The 17,774-nt window shown below is 50.5% G+C and overlaps 5 protein-coding genes across 5 annotated transcripts; 4 read left to right on the top strand and 1 right to left on the bottom strand.

Moving 5' to 3' along the window:
- Positions 1–195: 195 nt before the first annotated feature.
- HO173_001955 (uncharacterized protein) lies at positions 196–1,356 on the top strand (the record flags this gene model as incomplete). Its single annotated transcript, XM_037303891.1, has 2 exons — positions 196–946; positions 998–1,356. The coding sequence occupies 2 exons, from the start codon at positions 196–198 to the stop codon at positions 1,354–1,356; spliced, it is 1,110 nt and encodes a 369-aa protein (XP_037169613.1).
- A 1,488-nt stretch (positions 1,357–2,844) lies between these two features.
- On the top strand, positions 2,845–4,836 carry HO173_001954 (uncharacterized protein; the record flags this gene model as incomplete). The annotated part of the gene is made up of 2 exons (XM_037303890.1): positions 2,845–3,333; positions 3,385–4,836. The coding sequence occupies 2 exons, from the start codon at positions 2,845–2,847 to the stop codon at positions 4,834–4,836; spliced, it is 1,941 nt and encodes a 646-aa protein (XP_037169612.1).
- Positions 4,837–5,569: 733 nt separating this feature from the next.
- Positions 5,570–6,054, bottom strand: HO173_001953 (uncharacterized protein; the record flags this gene model as incomplete). The annotated part of the gene is made up of 2 exons (XM_037303889.1): positions 5,570–5,671; positions 5,743–6,054. 2 exons carry the CDS (start codon positions 6,052–6,054, stop codon positions 5,570–5,572), a joined length of 414 nt encoding a protein of 137 aa, XP_037169611.1.
- A 157-nt stretch (positions 6,055–6,211) lies between these two features.
- HO173_001952 (uncharacterized protein) lies at positions 6,212–7,528 on the top strand (the record flags this gene model as incomplete). The annotated part of the gene is made up of 2 exons (XM_037303888.1): positions 6,212–6,769; positions 6,824–7,528. 2 exons carry the CDS (start codon positions 6,212–6,214, stop codon positions 7,526–7,528), a joined length of 1,263 nt encoding a protein of 420 aa, XP_037169610.1.
- A 2,263-nt stretch (positions 7,529–9,791) lies between these two features.
- On the top strand, positions 9,792–16,463 carry HO173_001951 (uncharacterized protein; the record flags this gene model as incomplete). The annotated part of the gene is made up of 1 exon (XM_037303887.1): positions 9,792–16,463. One exon carries the CDS (start codon positions 9,792–9,794, stop codon positions 16,461–16,463), a length of 6,672 nt encoding a protein of 2,223 aa, XP_037169609.1.
- Between the last annotated feature and the right edge of the window lie 1,311 nt (positions 16,464–17,774).

Genomic DNA, 17,774 nt, shown 5'->3' with positions numbered 1-17,774 from the left:
ATACTCTTCTCTTTATACCAATCAATCCAGACAAGCTCAGAACTGCCAGACAGCATCTTGATCATACAGATCTCGTCTTTCTAACTCTCTCTGTCTCCCACACACGCACACATCCTCTCCGATTTCCTTCATACTCGACAGCGCTCCCACTACACATACGTCAAAGGAGTCACTGAACACCTCACTCCATTCGTTATGGCGGCAGCTACGCCATTCGATCCATATAGCCAATCATTCACTCTACAGGCGAGCGACGGGACACTCTTCAATGTCTCCATCCCTAATCTCGACTATTTCGTCAATTACAACACTCAGATCTGCATCAACTATGGTGCCCAGACAGGAGCCTCAATCATCCTTCTCGCCGTGCTCCTTCTCCTCACCAAGCCAGACAAGCGTGCCTCTCCCATATTCATCGTCAACGTCTCATCGCTAGCTCTGAACATTGTACGGAATGTTCTCCAATGCCTGTACTTTACTGGCCCTTTTACGGAAACATACGCTGTCTTCAGCGGGGACCACTCGCGGGTCCATACTGGGGATTACGCAACGTCCGTCACTGCCACAGTCTTCACCCTGCTCGTTCTGGTATGCGTCGAGATTTCTCTGTGTCTCCAAACACGCGTGGTATGTGTCACAGTGCGCCAGCTCTATCGCAAAATAATCTTCGCAGCCTCCGTTGTGATCGCATTATTGGCTATCGCCTTTCGACTGGCTCTTTGCATCGAGAACTCCATAGCCATCGTGCAGGCGAAGGTTGATGGGCCTCTTCAACAGTTAGCAAGTGCCACGAACATTACAGAATCCATCAGCATCTGCTGGTTCTCCGCAGTCTTCGTCACCAAACTTGCTCTCGCTCTAAACGAGAGGAGGAAGCTAGGTTTGGTTCAGTTTGGTCCGATGCAGATCATCTTCATCATGGGATGCCAGACTCTTGTCGTTCCAGGTCAGCAAAACAGTATCCAAAGCCCACGTCCCAAGCTGACCTTTATCTTAGCGCTCTTCTCAACTCTCCAATATGCCGTCAACAATCCAGCTTTGTATTCCAACGCCCTCACGTGTGTGGCGATCTTTCTACCCCTTTCATCACTGTGGGCTTCAGCTTCCCTCGACAGCCGATACCAAGCATCCAAGGAACAACACTACGGTAACAAGATGGTCCCGAGCTCCCTGTCAGCTAGTACCGGGCGTCCAGATGGCAGGACCATCAACGGTCCCCTTAGCCCAACAAATACGGAGAATACAGGTGCTAGTGGTTCTGGTGCACACAGCCCCCAAAACATTGGTCAGCGTCAGGCACTCAGAGATCTTGAAGCTCAGGGCATGGTCGATACTGGTAACTTTGGGGTCCAATAGTAAAGTTGAGCATGGGGTGCAGGGGCTCGATGCTTGAAACTCAAGGGATATTGGCTCACACAAGGCCACGGAGGCGATGGAATCGTCATGTGGGGGATTGCTTCTCTGGTCTTCCCGTGCATAGCACTGTATTCTAGAGTATCTTCCTCCGTGAGTTCAAGTACTCATCGTACAACGGTGTTAGCTCATTGCCCGCATCAGTCAATCACGGTCAAGAAAAACCAATTGGTTGAGAGCACGTGGAAAGTGGTGTGACAGCGTTGCCCGCAGTTATTGGACAGTCATGTCCATCGCGTATAATAACTTTGCAACATCACCCCCGACTTCCACAATGTCCACTCCTACACTTGCTTTCAAGCAGGGAACTCGGATCTTGACTGCACCAAAGTACAATACTATCAAGCAGAGAGGCCTTGTCGTTGATGCCCGATGAGTACAACATACTTGATCTAGCTCATGATATCCGGCGAATAAGACGCTGTATCCGGCCTTTTTGCTACAGATGATGCAAGTGCACTGACCAGCACCGGTCAGCCGAGCCTTTCCTCATGCACACACGTTCGCCATTCGCCACAATGATTATGGAAATGCGATAGCGTCAGCCCCTCGCATATCAGAAGATCTATAAACTATTCCAAACTTTGACTTGCATTCAACGGCGGGCGGGTAAGGTAGGCCAGTTAGATGGGTTCTGAAGCAATAAAGTAATTGTGTGGTTTGGGGTTGGTGTGTCAGGTTTTTAAGGGTGGTGAGGGGGGCTCGGGGGGCAGTGAGAACGGGTGGGGCAAGTGATTAGCGGGCTGAGCAAGTTTTGAGCTTTTGATTGGCAAGGATGATGGTGCAGGCAGGCAGACCCATGATCCGAAGACCCCTGCAGCAAAAGCCACGGGCAAGCCTCTCTCGCCTCTTGATAGCGGCGCTGTGGCCTGTAGAGTACTTCACTCACTCGAGTCACAGCGGATGATCGACTCTTGCATCGATCAATTACTTAGTGTAATTCATTCTATTTCCATCCAAAACTTCATACATCCCGACTTCTGCACTCCCATTCGTGCTCATCTCCAAAGCACCATAGGAACATCATTCACGCATTTCTCTGCTCCATTGCATTGACCATCAAAACTTTCTTGCTCAGAGTCAGCAAATTGAGAGGAATGAGCAGGGCTCTCATTAGACATTCGTTGCTTCGAATTGCCACCACACCATCTTCGGCAACTTGCGTCCAAGGTGCATATCATGATACGCGCTCTATAATTGACCTCAAGGCTTGAAACTTCTCCGGAATGCTACTTGGCTGCTGGCCGAATGTATGCACGGCCATCGATCATCTCATTAATCCATTTCTCCAGCCTCTCTCACTTGCATCTCTACTCATTCACGAGGGTGATTCTTAGGGGATCCCTTACCTCAAACTATGCGCGTCAGGCCTGACGACTTCGTACCGCATGCTTGACCTTCACCACATCTCAATGCGACTCTGCTGTCATGATGGCCGAGTCCGTGAGCGCCAACAGCCAGACTGAGACCTCTCCTTTGACAGGACCGAGTAGCTTTGGCAGTGCTATTGACGCCCAAGGACTCCAGACTGTGCATGAGCTTCCTCGAAACCAGGACAATGGCTCGCTCGACAATCGATTGCTCTCGAAAAGACAGCCTCCTGGCGACCTTCGTGATGCCAGTCCTGATAGCTTCCTCGGACGAACCTACTCTGAAAAGCAATTGGAAGCATCCCCTCGACGCCTTCGCCATACTGCTCCGGCACATGCAGCCCCGGAAGCATGGCAACGGGCAAAGGATCCGTCGATTCCACTGCGCAACGGCAATTATCGCGACACGAAAAGGGAGAGCACTCTGATGCAGACGCCACCAAAGAAAGAAAGGAAAGCCGGGTTCCGGAACACCCTGCGTCGGATGTTTACAAGGCGTTCTACAAGGGATAGGATTAGCATGCCCAACCCTACAGTGTACCCTCGACATGTAAGAGCTTCAAGAATTCACTTCGAAGAACAACATTGACTTCTAAGTAAGGATCCGGAAGAGTTTATAACCTCTGCAACCGACGTCCAGGCAAAGCGCTCTGCCTCTGTACCGATCAACGGCGTCCTGCGTACCAGTGGCCTGGGGTCACACCCGCCATTCCAAACCATCTCCAGCCCAGTTGGCGCTACAAGTAATGACGTTCCAAGCAATGATATCATAAGCAACGACGATACATGCGACGAGGCTACGAGAAACCCGATTCCTCCGCAACCAGAGCGTCTACCGCCAGAGCGGCCAGCTCGACCCCGACGTGCTAGTGTCCCAAGCGTGATCCTAAATAGGCCAGAGGTCCAGGAAGTAGAAGCTGCAATCAGAGGTCTGGGCCTCCAAACCAACGAAGAACAGCCTGTTGATGCGCACAACATCGGCTTTGCAGTCACAAATGGTAGTAACCCAAAGCGAAGATCACGGTCCGTGGGTGCGTTTCGCGACACGGAGCATCGCATGTCTCCCATACAGTGGAGGCGGTGGCGTAGGAGAAGTGATGAGATTAAGTACTGGAGGCAAAGTACCGATATGGGCTCTCTAGGCATCCGGAGCTTTGAGTCACCAGAGCTGGGACGGAGACACGACGTTGATGCCGCAGACAACGACGATGGCAATCTCGGCCAGCACAGCGAAGAATTCAATTTCGGTTTGCCAGCCGACGCCATGCAAATTCAAGAGCGAATAGGTCTAGAAGAGAGAATCGTCACGTTAGAGATCAAGCTCATGGACTTTGAATACGCCATCTCAAAGCTGCAAGCAGGCTCCACGTCGCCCTCGAGACGTCACTCTGAACGCATTGAGATGGCCGGACGCCAGAACTCAGTTGACAGCTATCTCTCGTCCGATTACCGACAAGCCCCCATTGAAGCGTCGCCAGCTTTGCCACAAGCGACACCACCTGCGAGTCCTTCGAAACTTGGTTACGAAACCACCCCACAACAGCGCCCAACAAGCGTTGCGACGACCCTAAAAGCCGGAGCCTCGGGCCCATACACGTCAGCACATAAAGGCTCAATAGACCGTAGCACTCGCACTAGCCTGACAGGTCTCACAATCGAACACTATACTACCCTGATAACTCTGATCCGGCACGAACAGTCGTCTCGTGTCCGGCTAGAGCAACAGGTCTCGATGCTGCAACAGCAACTTGACCGCATCGCTCCTTCCCACTCTTCGCATTCTCACGCACACTCGATGTCGCAGCATTCGCATTCTCGTTCACTCTCCTCCCAACAACGGAGACAAGGCTTTGTGGACGTAGGGAACAGAGGCGGTCACTACAGGCAGCCGCGCCCGAGGTCGAGTAGTTATAGTACTAATGAGACAGACACGGATGATGACATATACCATGATGTTTACGTTACACCGGATATCACTCCGGTGGAGAGAGGAGAATATGAACGAGGGGCATTTGAGCGGGTAGCCGGCGTTGAAGAAGGCATGGCTTTTTAACAAATGAAGCTGATGGCGAAAGCAACTTCAAACGCCCAACTTAACCAAAGACCTGCGATTCCTTCTTCAATAAGTGGAGGAGATTAGGGCGAGGTGCTGGACATCTCCTATATACGCAGACTCGCAATATGGGTGAGCCCCTGGATCTATATATTTCGCAATGGAGGCTAGCGATTCTTTTGACGTACCTCATGATCTCTTCTCCTATTGTGCATGGGTGGTTCAATGAGAGCATGCGGAGTTGGTGTACTTTTATTCTGACGGCATGATTGATTTACCAGCAAGATTTGCCGATGTGCAATCGGCCAGCTTGTTGGGGGACGAAGTGTACGAATTATTGATGGGTATGAATAGGCAGCTTCCAGTACTCTGAAAAACAGGCTTTTCGGTCGGATCGGGGCCTTTTGGATTCATGTATTGTAATACAACCCATGGATGATTCTTTGTTGACCACCATCCCAATTTGGACATCGGTCCTGTACATCACGATTCTATATAAAGGAGTCATGCAGATGACCTCTGATCATTCGCCAGGAACGGCCTTGACATGTTCGGCAAGAGTTTTGCCTCCAAGATGTACATATGCCTCTGCTTCCACGGGTCTTATCCAGGGCCAATTCTAGGCCTAGGTAGAAAAAGGAAAGGTCAGCACCGTTGTCTCTTCCTTCCCTATTCAAGGAATTCGCAGTAATTGCCGCATCCCCATCATGGTAAAGAGGTAGAAAAGATATACTTACATATCATGATGCTCACTCAGATTGCTGAGGTAGCGGTTCAGTTCTTCCACACGCTCTTTGTGCGTCTTGGTGCCTTCGCGCTTCAGGCGCTCGTCGAGCTAGAGCACCAGTGTTAGCCAAAGGTCTCCGTATAGATAAGTGGTAAGGGCAATATGTGGAAATAGCCCACCCTTTTCCGTCTACGCTCCTCATGCCTGAGCTCCGCTTCTGTCTTTCCTGCTCGCCCCGGCGATAGAGCCTCGGCCTCCTCGGATGCCTGTTGACTCTTGTCTACAGCAGCGTCATCGTGCTCGTCCTTGACATCGTCGCCATGATCTGTTGCCCCATCTTTGGACTTCTCCGCGTTGGCATCGGCGGAGGATTCAGGTTGGGAGGGTTTCGGACGCTTCTTTTTGTGGGATTTGGAGACTTTGGAGGATGAGGCGACACTCTTGAGCTTCAAACCACCAGAGACTGCGGCAGTGTAGTCGTCCGCCGGCATTGCTCTAGGTATGTTGAGAATGGCGAAGTGGGATACTAAAAGGTAATTGGCCGATTTGGATCTACAAATAAGGCTGGAATCTGGGGTAAAACTGCAGGGATCATATCGCGTCCAGCGCCCAGCAGAGCCCAGAACCCCTTGCCGGCGTCAAGTCCATATGAAGACTTCTCGCATTGCGCGAGATACTGCGAAGGTCGCCATCTCTTTTTCTCAAGCCGACTGCGCCCCAAGACGACAGACAAGGGCTTTCGCAGCGTCGCTGCAGGCTTTCACTGCCAATGGAGAGGTGCCCCTTCCCAGCCCAGGAAAGAATGGGGTGAAGCGCGAAGATACAAGCGATGATGATTCCCTTTCCACTTTGGCTTCGGTGTTCGAAATCGAAGATGTTCCATTTGAACCGTCTACCTCAAGGAAGCGCAAAAGGAGTCTCGGCAGTCCATCTACAGCCATCACCACGAAATCTACATCTACAAGCACGCGCAATTCGCCTCGCAAGCCAGACCTGACATCCGAAGACGGTACTGTGGGGAAACTCAAAAAAGCAAAACGTCAGCCGGCGAAACGAATTGTTAATGAAGCAGGAGAAGCGAAGATAGAGGCCCCGGCAAACTGGGAAGAAATCTACGATGCTGTAAGAGAAATGCGGAAAGAGAGGCTGGCGCCTGTTGATACCATGGGCTGCGAGACGCTTGCCGAAGAGCATCTGACGCCTCGTGTAAGCTGGCCTTGAATGATATCGAGAATGGGCGAGGTGCTAACGTTAGTAAAGGACAAACGCTTCCAAACTCTCATCGCCCTAATGTTATCGTCTCAAACAAAAGACACTACCAACGCGATCGCCATGCGCCGTCTACAAACAGAGCTTCCGTCTCCTGGGCTTACACTCGAGAATATTCTCCAGGTGGATCCTATCAAGCTCAATGAGCTGATCTACGTCGTTGGCTTCCACAACAACAAAACACGATACATCAAAGCGGCCGCCTTGATACTCCGAGACGACTATGCAGGCGACATACCTGATTCAATCGAAGGACTCATGTCTTTACCCGGAGTAGGGCCCAAAATGGCCTACCTCTGCTTAAGCGCTGCGTGGGGTCGAACTGAGGGAATAGGAGTCGATGTGCATGTTCATCGTATCAGCAATCTCTGGGGCTGGCACAAGACCAAGGCTCCTGAGGAGACAAGGGCGAGTTTAGAGGCATGGTTGCCCAGAGAGCGATGGCATGAGATCAATCATTTGTTGGTTGGATTTGGGCAAACGATTTGCTTGCCTGTGGGGAGAAAATGCGGCGACTGTACGCTCAGTAAAAAAGGCTTGTGTCCCTCGGCCGTGGTAGATAAGAAGAAAGTGATCAAAAAAGTAAAGGGGGAGGTGGCGGCCAAAGGGGAGGGAAGTGAGACAGTTGAAGTGAAGCAGACCGAAGAGAGTGTGGTAGTCAAGGAGGAGGATGTGTTGGCTGAAGACGTCAAATGAGTCTTGCGCAATACTTAACCACCGCTGTGACATGTTCACAAGGAAAGCAACCGAAAGGATCTTTTCGATTCGGTATTGTCAATCTTTCAGGGCAAGTTCTAGGAAACCGCTCCGCGTACACCTCTTGGATCTAGGGGTAGATCCCCCAGACTGCCACACTTGGGCACCGACGAGGTGCATGTCATGTAGATCGCCTTGGGATCCTCATCCTGAAGCCAGTCTCATCACCCTGGTCGGGCTACCCAACGAGGGTACATTTGGAGCCCCGTGAAGGCAATGGCGGGCGATACTTGGAAATCGGGCACATGAGATGCAACGTTCTTGTCTCCAAAGTTGACATTTCTCGAGGCTTTTGCACTATAGTCTTTTGCTTCTGCTGGCATATAGTCTTCCTAGAGTGCAATTGGCTGTCTAATAGCGTTTGATGTTTGTATTCTTCCTTGTTTTGTTTCCTCAAACCGTTTGGCATCACAGCCCAACCCTGGGGCTTGTGTTTTTATTGAGAAGCAATCCTTGTTTTTCACTTGCAGCGAGTGGCTTCCGCAGGCTTCTATGACTTGTTCTTTGTTTGAATCGACTCAGCTCCAGTATTCTCACATCTCTCCTAGGAGTTCGACAATTTGCTCATATGAAAGATTGCTCTTTACAATGTCCGGCTTTTTCCCCTTCGTCAATATGTGATGCCTGTCGACCCCTGCCTCCGAGACCTTTTTGCCATTTTCTATACTTTCATACCCAAAGCCGTTTCCAACTCCCTCCTAGAAACTCACGCGAACCGAAAAGCAGTCTTCAGTCTGCGCCACTGCTAATCCATTAGACTGGTCGCCTTTATGCCTTCTTGTCCGCCAGAGCGGCCATCATGCAAAAGGTCTGACTCCTGTCTGCGAAAACGAGAGATTCGCGGTACATCAGAGAGTCACGCGCCACCACTCGCAAAGTTTTGCTACGGTAATGGCCGGTGCCTTCATCGACGCAAGCATCAAGACTTACATCGTCAAGGACATGGCGCAGCAGCATTTGCCGAAATGATCAATTTTCTATACCGGGGACAATATTACGACAGCCTCAGTACCCCAGATCTCAGCGAGGTGTCCAGCTCGTCCCCCGGTTCATCTTCGATACTACGTTATATAGGAAGAGCTTTCGTCAAAGATGCAAGTGCACGGTTGGAAACCAGCTCCCTCGTGTACATCTTTAGAACGCCGCTGTGACTTTTCAAAATGTAAAGTCTCTTAGCCAAGAACGGTTTTGAAAGAGTTGATTTACCGATCCTGGCCGGTTGGAGTTTCAGCACTCGTGAAGGAGATTTTTGATAATACTCTAAACAGGAAGGAAAACATATGAAAAGTGGTTGCACAAAGTTGTGCTGAGTACCGGCAAGAAATCTTGGATGACAAGGATTGGACCGACGTTCTCGATGGGAACGGTGGAGTTGCGACTGTTGTTACATGAAGGTTCCCTCGCGCAAGCAGGGCGCCACGGGCAAGAATCTTAAGTGGGTGCTGAGGAGTGTAGTCAAGACGCTTGAGGAGCAGATTCGGCGAACGAAAAGGACTGGGATGATGGGGAGGACGACGAAAAGCGGCAAGGAACAGGGCGAAGGGAAACACAAAGAGATCGCTTGCTATGCTTGTGCAAGAAATTTTGGCAGTGTTCCTGATGAAGTGATAGAACAATCTTAAGGACATTAAGAACCAGCTTAGAGAAGTAGTGAGAGAGATCTGAGGTATGGTCCTCGTCCCATCGGACCGAGTGGGCCAGCACATGTTTTGAGACCTTGCAAGTATGTTGCACAGTTGCAAATGAAGACACCAGACAATGTCTACTCCGATTGGTGTCAGCCCAAAGCAGTTGTAATTACCCTATATCTGGACAAAATCCAGCATTGAGACCGCGCTCGAGTAGACTCGAAGCACCCTCATTTGATAGTGGGAGAGTGGGTATGGTGGCCTGTGAGCTCTGAACTACCTCACTAAAGATTTTGGATGCTAATTTCTGACCTGAAGTAAGTTAAAACTTGCGGTGCGGGAGACCCAAGCGGGACTAGCCCCATATACTACTTCCTTAGCGGCATAAATCTGAACTTCCGAATCTTGACTCAGTGAACCTCGAGTGTCCGCCCTTGCCACAGCGGGGATCAAGAGGGCATCAATATTTTCGACCGCCTCCTTGTCCCTTTTGTACTTGATCGTACTTCGATCTCCAGCCTCTTACCTACCACAAATCTGCGCAGTAGTCGCGTTCACTGACTCTGCGACTCAAGATGGCAGACCCTAACAACATCTCGCAGTACAAATATGCTGCTATGTCCAACTTGGTCTTGCAGCACGATAAGCGTTTCTCTACCCGCCGCAATGACGAAGTCACAGGTGACCCAGAGTCCTTGGCAGGTCGCATCAACATTCGTGACATGGGGTCGAGAGATGCTCGTGAGAATGCTCCAAAACCAAAGAAGAAGACAACCGATCTCAAGGATGTCGAGAGAGGCAGCATCAGAGAAGGAGAGGAGGTGTTGAAGAGAGAACAGAAGAAGAGGAAGCGAGGCGAGCCGGAACAAATGCGAGGGGCTGGCATCCTTTCTGCGGCAGATGCCCTGGTAGAAGGCTTGAAGTATCGACCTCGGACTCCAGCAACACGGCAAACCTATGATCTTATCTTGACAACGACTGCAAATAATCTGGGTGATGTACCCCACGAGGTTGTGAGAAGCGCCGCAGATGCCATACTAGAGCTTCTTAAGGATGAGAATATGAAGGACTTTGACAAGAAGAAGGAAGTTGATGATCTACTGGGTGTCACAATGGATTCAAAGGCGTTTAATGAATTGGTCAATTTGGGAAAGAAGATTACGGATTACGATGGCCAAGATGAGGATGCGAATATGGAAGACGACGGCGCCGGAAATGCCGAGGATGATGTCGAACTGGACGAGAAACAGGGTGTAGCTGTAGTTTTCGACGAATCGGACGATGAAGAAGAAGGCGGTCCCGAGACTTTGGAGGTCAGAGATGAGGACGAGCCTTCCTCAGATGAAGAGGCGGAGAACGCCGAAACGCAGGTAGATGACGCCGCTGCCGGTGGCGCAGAAGCAAGGGACCCAGTCGAAATTACGGGAGACGGTGGAGAAATGATCATTGACGGCAATGCTGACGGGTCGACCACCAAAATGGACCGAAAAGCGGAAATGAATGTTGTACCCGTAAGAGACATAGATGCATACTGGCTACAACGACAAATTGGTGTCATCTACACCGATGCCCATGTCCAGCAATCGAAGACTCAAGAAGCCCTGCAGCTTCTTTCCGGCATCTCCGAAGACGGAGAAGAAAAACCTTTAAGAGAGATCGAGAATGAGCTTATGGAGCTGTTCGACTGGGAGCATCATGAGCTGGTTGAGAAACTCATCATGAACCGAGACAAGATCGTATGGGTTACTCGCTGGCGAAGAGCAGCGGAAGATGGGACTGTCAGAGCTGCGCTGGAGCGCGAAATGATCGCAGAAGGTCACCGAGCTATCCTCGATGAGCTCGAAGGTCGAAATGACGAGGATGTCGATGGGGGTTTGAAACCAAACAAGAAGCTCAAGCTTGACCTCATGGACATTGACGTACCATCGGCAGCAACGGATGGGGCGCTTGCCAAGAAGGATGGAGCTTTGGTTGGAGGTCTGCAACCTAAGAAACTGATCAACCTTGAGAACCTAGTCTTCGATCAGGGGAATCATCTGATGACGAATCAAAATGTCAAGCTTCCCAACGGAACGACGAAGCGGACTTTTAAGGGTTACGAAGAAATTCACGTACCGGCTCCCAAAGCACGCAAAGATGCCAGCGAGCGCAACAATATCCCAACATCTGATCTGCCAGAGTGGGCACGGCAAGGCTTTGGTAGCTCGAAAGAATTGAATCGTATCCAGACAAAATGCTTTCCCACAGCATTTGGGAATGATGAAAACATGTTAATCTGTGCCCCGACTGGTTCCGGAAAGACGAACGTGGCAATGCTAGCCATGCTCCGCGAGATTGGGAAGAACCGAAATCCCGAGACTGGAGAGATCATGCTCGACGACTTCAAGATTGTCTATATTGCTCCATTGAAGGCTTTGGTTCAGGAGCAAGTAGGCAATTTTGGGAAACGATTAGAGCCATACGGTGTAAAGGTCTCTGAGCTTACCGGTGACCGGCAACTTACCAAGCAGCAAATTGCTGACACACAGATCATTGTCACAACGCCAGAGAAGTGGGATGTCATTACCCGAAAGGCAACGGATATGAGCTACACCAACCTGGTCAGACTCATCATCATCGACGAGATCCATCTTCTGCATGATGATCGAGGTCCAGTACTTGAGAGCATAGTCAGCAGGACCATCAGAAAAATTGAACAAACAGGAGACCCGGTCCGGCTGGTAGGCCTAAGTGCGACCCTTCCCAATTACCGAGACGTGGCAAGCTTTTTGCGGGTCGATCCCATCAATGGTCTTTTCCATTTTGATGGATCCTACAGACCATGTCCTCTGCGTCAGGAGTTCATTGGAGTCACAGACAAAAAGGCGATCAAGCAGCTCAAGACTATGAATGACGTTTGCTATACCAAAGTCATGGAACAGGTTGGCCAGAACAAGCACCAGCTATTAATCTTCGTACACTCGCGAAAAGAAACAGCAAAGACTGCTAGATACATCAAAGACAAGGCTCTAGAGATGGAGACCATAGGGCAAATCCTTCGGAGCGATGCAGCAAGTCGAGAGATCCTCGAGGAGGAATCTGGTCAGGTGATGGATAGAGACTTGAAAGAGCTGATGCCCTACGGATTCGGTATCCATCACGCCGGAATGAGTCGCTCTGATCGAAGCTCCGTCGAAGATCTTTTCGCCGATGGTTCGCTCCAAGTTCTTGTCTGTACGGCAACGTTGGCGTGGGGTGTCAATCTCCCGGCTCATACTGTCATTATTAAGGGCACCCAGATCTACTCCCCCGAAAAAGGGAGCTGGGTAGAACTAAGCCCGCAGGATGTTTTGCAAATGCTCGGTCGTGCGGGGCGGCCTCAATATGATACCTTTGGAGAGGGTATCATCATAACGACCCAGAGTGAGATGCAGTACTATCTGTCGCTCATGAATCAGCAGCTTCCGATTGAGAGCCAGTTTATCAGCAAGTTAGCCGATAACCTCAATGCAGAGATAGTCCTCGGCAACGTCAGAACCCGAGACGAAGCCGTCGAGTGGCTGGGCTACACCTACCTATTCGTGCGGATGTTGCGCTCCCCTGGTCTGTACAGCGTAGGCGCCGAGTATGAGGGAGATAATGCGCTTGAACAAAAACGCGTTGACCTTGTACACTCAGCTGCCGCGGTCTTGGAGAGGTCCAGTCTCGTCAAGTACGACAAGAAAACTGGCAAGCTCCAGGCCACAGAGCTTGGACGCATCGCCTCGCACTACTACATCACGCACACCTCCATGTTGACATACAATCATCATATCCAGCCAATGATCACTCCGATCGAACTTTTCAGAATTTTCGCGCTTAGTGATGAGTTCAAGTACATCCCAGTCAGGCAAGACGAGAAGCTTGAGCTAGCAAAGCTTCTAGGAAGGGTCCCAATTCCAGTCAAAGAAAGCATCGAGGAGCCACATGCGAAGATCAACGTATTATTGCAGGCTTTCATCTCACGACTGAAGCTGGAAGGTCTTGCACTAATGGCAGACCTGGTATACGTTACCCAATCCGCCGGCCGAATCCTTCGAGCCATCTTCGAGATCTGCCTGAAGAAGGGTTGGTCGTCCGTAGCGAAGACTGCTCTAGACTTGTGTAAGATGGCGGAGAAGCGGATGTGGCCAACAATGACACCTCTTCGACAGTTTCCAACCTGCCCGCGAGAGATCATACAGAAAGCGGAAAAGATTGACGTGCCGTGGTCAGCATATTTTGACCTCGACCCTCCGCGCATGGGGGAGCTTCTTGGGATGTCAAAGTCTGGTAAAACGGTGTGTAGCCTTGTCCAAAAGTTTCCAAGGTTGGAAGTCCAGGCGCAAGTTCAGCCTGTGACAAGGTCTATGCTCCGGATTGAGCTTACAATAACGCCTAACTTCGAATGGGACGAGTCTGTGCACGGGATAGCAGAGAATTTCTGGGTTCTCGTTGAAGATTGTGATGGCGAGGATATACTGTTCCATGACCAGTTTCTCTTGCGGAAGGACTATGCACAATCAGAGATGAGCGAACACCTAGTGGAATTCACCGTTCCCATTACCGAGCCAATGCCGCCGAATTACTTCATCACTGTGCTATCTGACCGGTGGTTGCAGTCAGAAACGAAGCTTGCTGTGTCTTTCGAGAAGCTCGTCCTTCCAGAGAAATTCCCTGCGCATACGCCGTTGCTAGATCTACAGCCTTTGCCTGTCGCCGCCCTGAAAAGGGAGGACTTTAAGGGACTTTACCCTCAATGGGAAAAATTTAATAAAGTCCAAACCCAAGTATTCAGCTCACTCTTCACCACGAATGACAACGTCTTCGTTGGCGCACCCACAGGTGCTGGCAAGACCGTATGCGCTGAATTTGCCATACTCCGCCATTGGTCATCGCAGGCTAAAGGTCGAGCTGTATATATCGCCCCATTCCAAGAGCTCGTCGATTTAAGGCTTGCGGACTGGCAAGAGAGGCTCGCAAAGGTTGCGGGTGGTAAACAGATTGTTAAGCTCAGGGGCGAAACCACGGCTGATCTGAAGATCCTGGAAAAGGGCGACCTGATACTAGCAACTCCAACACAGTGGGATCTAATTTCTCGTCAATGGCAACGGCGGAAGAATGTGCAGACCGTGCAGTTGTTTATTGCAGACGAGCTGCACATGCTAGGGGGCCAAGGAGGCTTCATCTACGAAATCATCGTGTCGCGGATGCACTACGTGGCGCTGCAGACCGAGAATAACATGCGCCTGGTTGGGTTGAGCGTCTCGCTTTCCAATGCTCGGGATGTTGGGGAATGGCTTGGAGCCACGAAGCATACCATCTACAACTTCAGCCCTCACGTGCGGCCAGTACCGCTTGAATTGCATATTCAATCCTTTACTATACCTCACTTCCCCTCATTAATGCTTGCGATGGCTAAGCCGACCTATGCTGCTGTCCTCCAGATGTCTCCGGACAAGCCGGCCATGATCTTCGTTCCTAGTCGCAAGCAAACACGTGCTACTGCTCTTGACCTGCTTGCAGCTTGCATAGCGGACGATGACGAGGACAGATTTCTGCACGCCGGCATTGATGAGATAGCTCCGCTATTGCAACGTGTCAACGAGACTGCCCTGGCTGACTCCATATCACATGGTATAGGGTATTTCCATGAAGCTCTAAGTATGAACGACAAGCGCATCGTCTCTCACCTCTACTCGATTGGAGCTCTTCAGATCATGGTTGCTTCACGAGATGTCTGCTGGGAGATTGACTGCACTGCTCACCTCGTCATTGTGATGGGTACTCAATTCTACGAGGGCCGAGAACATCGGTATATTGATTATCCTATTAGCGAGATCTTGCAGATGTTCGGCAAAGCTAGCAGACCCCTTGAGGATAAGTCGAGTAGAGGTGTGCTCATGGTACCCGCCACCAAGCGCGAATACTACAAGAAGTTCCTGAACGAGGCTCTTCCGATCGAGAGCCATCTTCAAGTCTACATGCACGATGCGTTTGTGTCAGAGATCAGTACAAAGATAATTGCATCTACGCAAGACGCTGTCGACTGGGCTACGTACACCTACTTCTACCGTCGACTACTGGCTAATCCAAGCTACTACGGACTGACAGACACTTCGCATGAGGGCCTGAGTACACATCTGTCAGAGCTGGTCGAGAATACGCTAAAAGACTTATCAGCAGCCAAGATCATAGAGCTGGACGAGGAAGATGATACCGTCAACCCACTCAATGCCGCCATGATTGCCGCCTATTACAACATCTCGTTCATCACTATGCAAACATTCTTACTCTCACTGACAGGCCGTACTAAGCTCAAGGGCATCCTGGAGATAGTCACATCCGCTACAGAATTCGAGTCAATCCAGATACGACGGCACGAGGATCACATCTTGCGGCGTATCTACGACCGAGTCCCTGTCAAAATGGCTCAGCCCGCGTACGAATCTCCCCACTTCAAAGCATTCGTCCTGCTCCAAGCGCATTTCTCCCGCATGCAACTACCAGTAGATCTCGCAAAAGACCAAGAGATTATCTTATCCAAAGTACTGAACCTCCTCAGTGGCTGCGTAGACGTCCTCTCTTCAGACGGCCATCTCAACGCTATGAGCGCTATGGAAATGTCACAGATGGTAGTGCAAGCCATGTGGGATCGTGACAGCCCATTGAAGCAGATTCCGCACTTCTCACCCGAAGTCATCAAAGCGGCTAATGACTCCGGCGCTAAAGACATCTTCGAGTTCATGGATCTAATGGACCCATCCGAGAACAAAGAATACGAGAAGATAGTCAAGCGACTCGGTCTCGATAACAAGCAGCTTGCTCAAGCCGCGACTTTCACGAATACCAAGTATCCCAACGTGGAGATTGAATTCGAGGTTGAAGACCCAGAAAACATCGCTACCAACTCTCCTGCTCATCTCAAAGTCGCGATTACAAGAGAAGTGGATGAGGATGAAGAACCGGATACGGCGGTGCACGCGCCATTCTACCCGCAGAAGAAGATGGAGAATTGGTGGTTGGTGGTCGGGGATGAGGGTTCGAAGAATTTACTTGCGATCAAGAGGGTGACTATTGGAAAGAAGTTGGACACAAAATTGGAATTTGTGCCTACGAGGGTGGGAGAGCAGGAGTTGACGCTTTATTTGATGAGTGATAGCTATGTTGGTGTGGATCAAGATCCGTCTTTCAAAATCACTGCGGCGGAAGGAATGGAGGAAGATGAGGATGAGGAGGAAGAGGAGTGAAACTGAGGTTGCTGGGTAGGGGTAGAACGTGTAAATTAGTATCTAAAGCATAGTATAAAGAACTATACCCTGCAAGACACTCCGTATTTGTGGGAGAGGCAATTCATGCTTCTTGTATTGATGTAATTGAAGTAACGCCTGATCAATATAGTAATTTTCGGTAATAAGCTGACGCATCTAGCTTTCAAAGGCCAAAGCCACCTACCTCGGCCATTCAAGCAAGTCCATCAGCTATATTCGGCACATATTCTCTCGACCGCCGTCTCTCTGATAAGGTTAGCCACAGCCTGCGTATGTGCATTGCAACCATGAGCAATCAAGCAAGTCCGGAAGGAGAACGGTATCAGTAGTCCTCCACCTCGGCCACAAAGGGCCAACACTCATGTCTACCACCCTCAACCCCCGCCGTCCGACAATTCGGAATTTCCGGCTCCCCCGGCTTCCCTATCTTGACTGTTCCACACATACGACACGTGCTGATTGCAGTTTTCCGGACGTATTCCCAAAGACGGAGAACCGTTAGCGAGGGTTCCCACTTTGCCTCCTCATGCCGCTATGAGAGGAGAAAATGCAGATGAAAGTGAGGCAAGGCACCGAGATATCTTCATCGTTGTGTTCCGTTGGACCGGTAGCGAGGTGGACCTGGTCCTTGGCTAGAAGCGCTTTGTCCAGGAATTCCAAATTTTCTCGAACGGATTCGAGGCTACGTCTCGATCAAAGGGGTGAGAGAGAAGAGTGGGGTTGATCTTAGGGAGTTTGGTTGGGTCTGAGGACTCTAGCTTGACCCCCCCCCCCCGGCCCCACCAGCCCCTTGGGTGCCGGGGAATACTACGGCGGCTGCAAGGTAGTTTTCTGACGCTTTCACGCTGGGGCTTGCATTTTGCTACCACAGCAAACGTTACCTGAAGGCCTTCACGGAGAAATGATGAAAGAATGGTAGAGACTGCTGGGGTTTGGCAACAATCGGACCGTGACAGGTGCAGTCATGAAATGCTACTACTGTCTGGATGAGATGCCACAAAGTGATGAACGGCATGCAGGGTGGGTATGTATAATTTGACACGGAAAGGGAAAAAGGGAAACCAGAGTCCGACTCACCGAGATGGTCTCATAGCTGGGCTTCGTGTCAGCCTGTAACGCCATTTGGATCGTAATGTCGAGTTCTCGCAATTCTTGCGAGCCCACAATACTCTCACTTTGGAAATAAGCGTTCATCTGAGGTAGGTAGTAGCCGAATAGAGGTCCGGAACGATCGATCATCCATTCCTTTCGTGCTTCTGCCAGGGCGTCTGGGGAATCGATATATGATAT

The sequence above is a fragment of the Letharia columbiana genome, assembly GCF_014066305.1.
Source record: "Letharia columbiana isolate WasteWater2 chromosome Unknown Sc0000003_s0, whole genome shotgun sequence".
Taxonomy (NCBI): domain Eukaryota; kingdom Fungi; phylum Ascomycota; class Lecanoromycetes; order Lecanorales; family Parmeliaceae; genus Letharia; species Letharia columbiana.
This window is presented reverse-complemented; position numbering and strand designations above follow the sequence as displayed.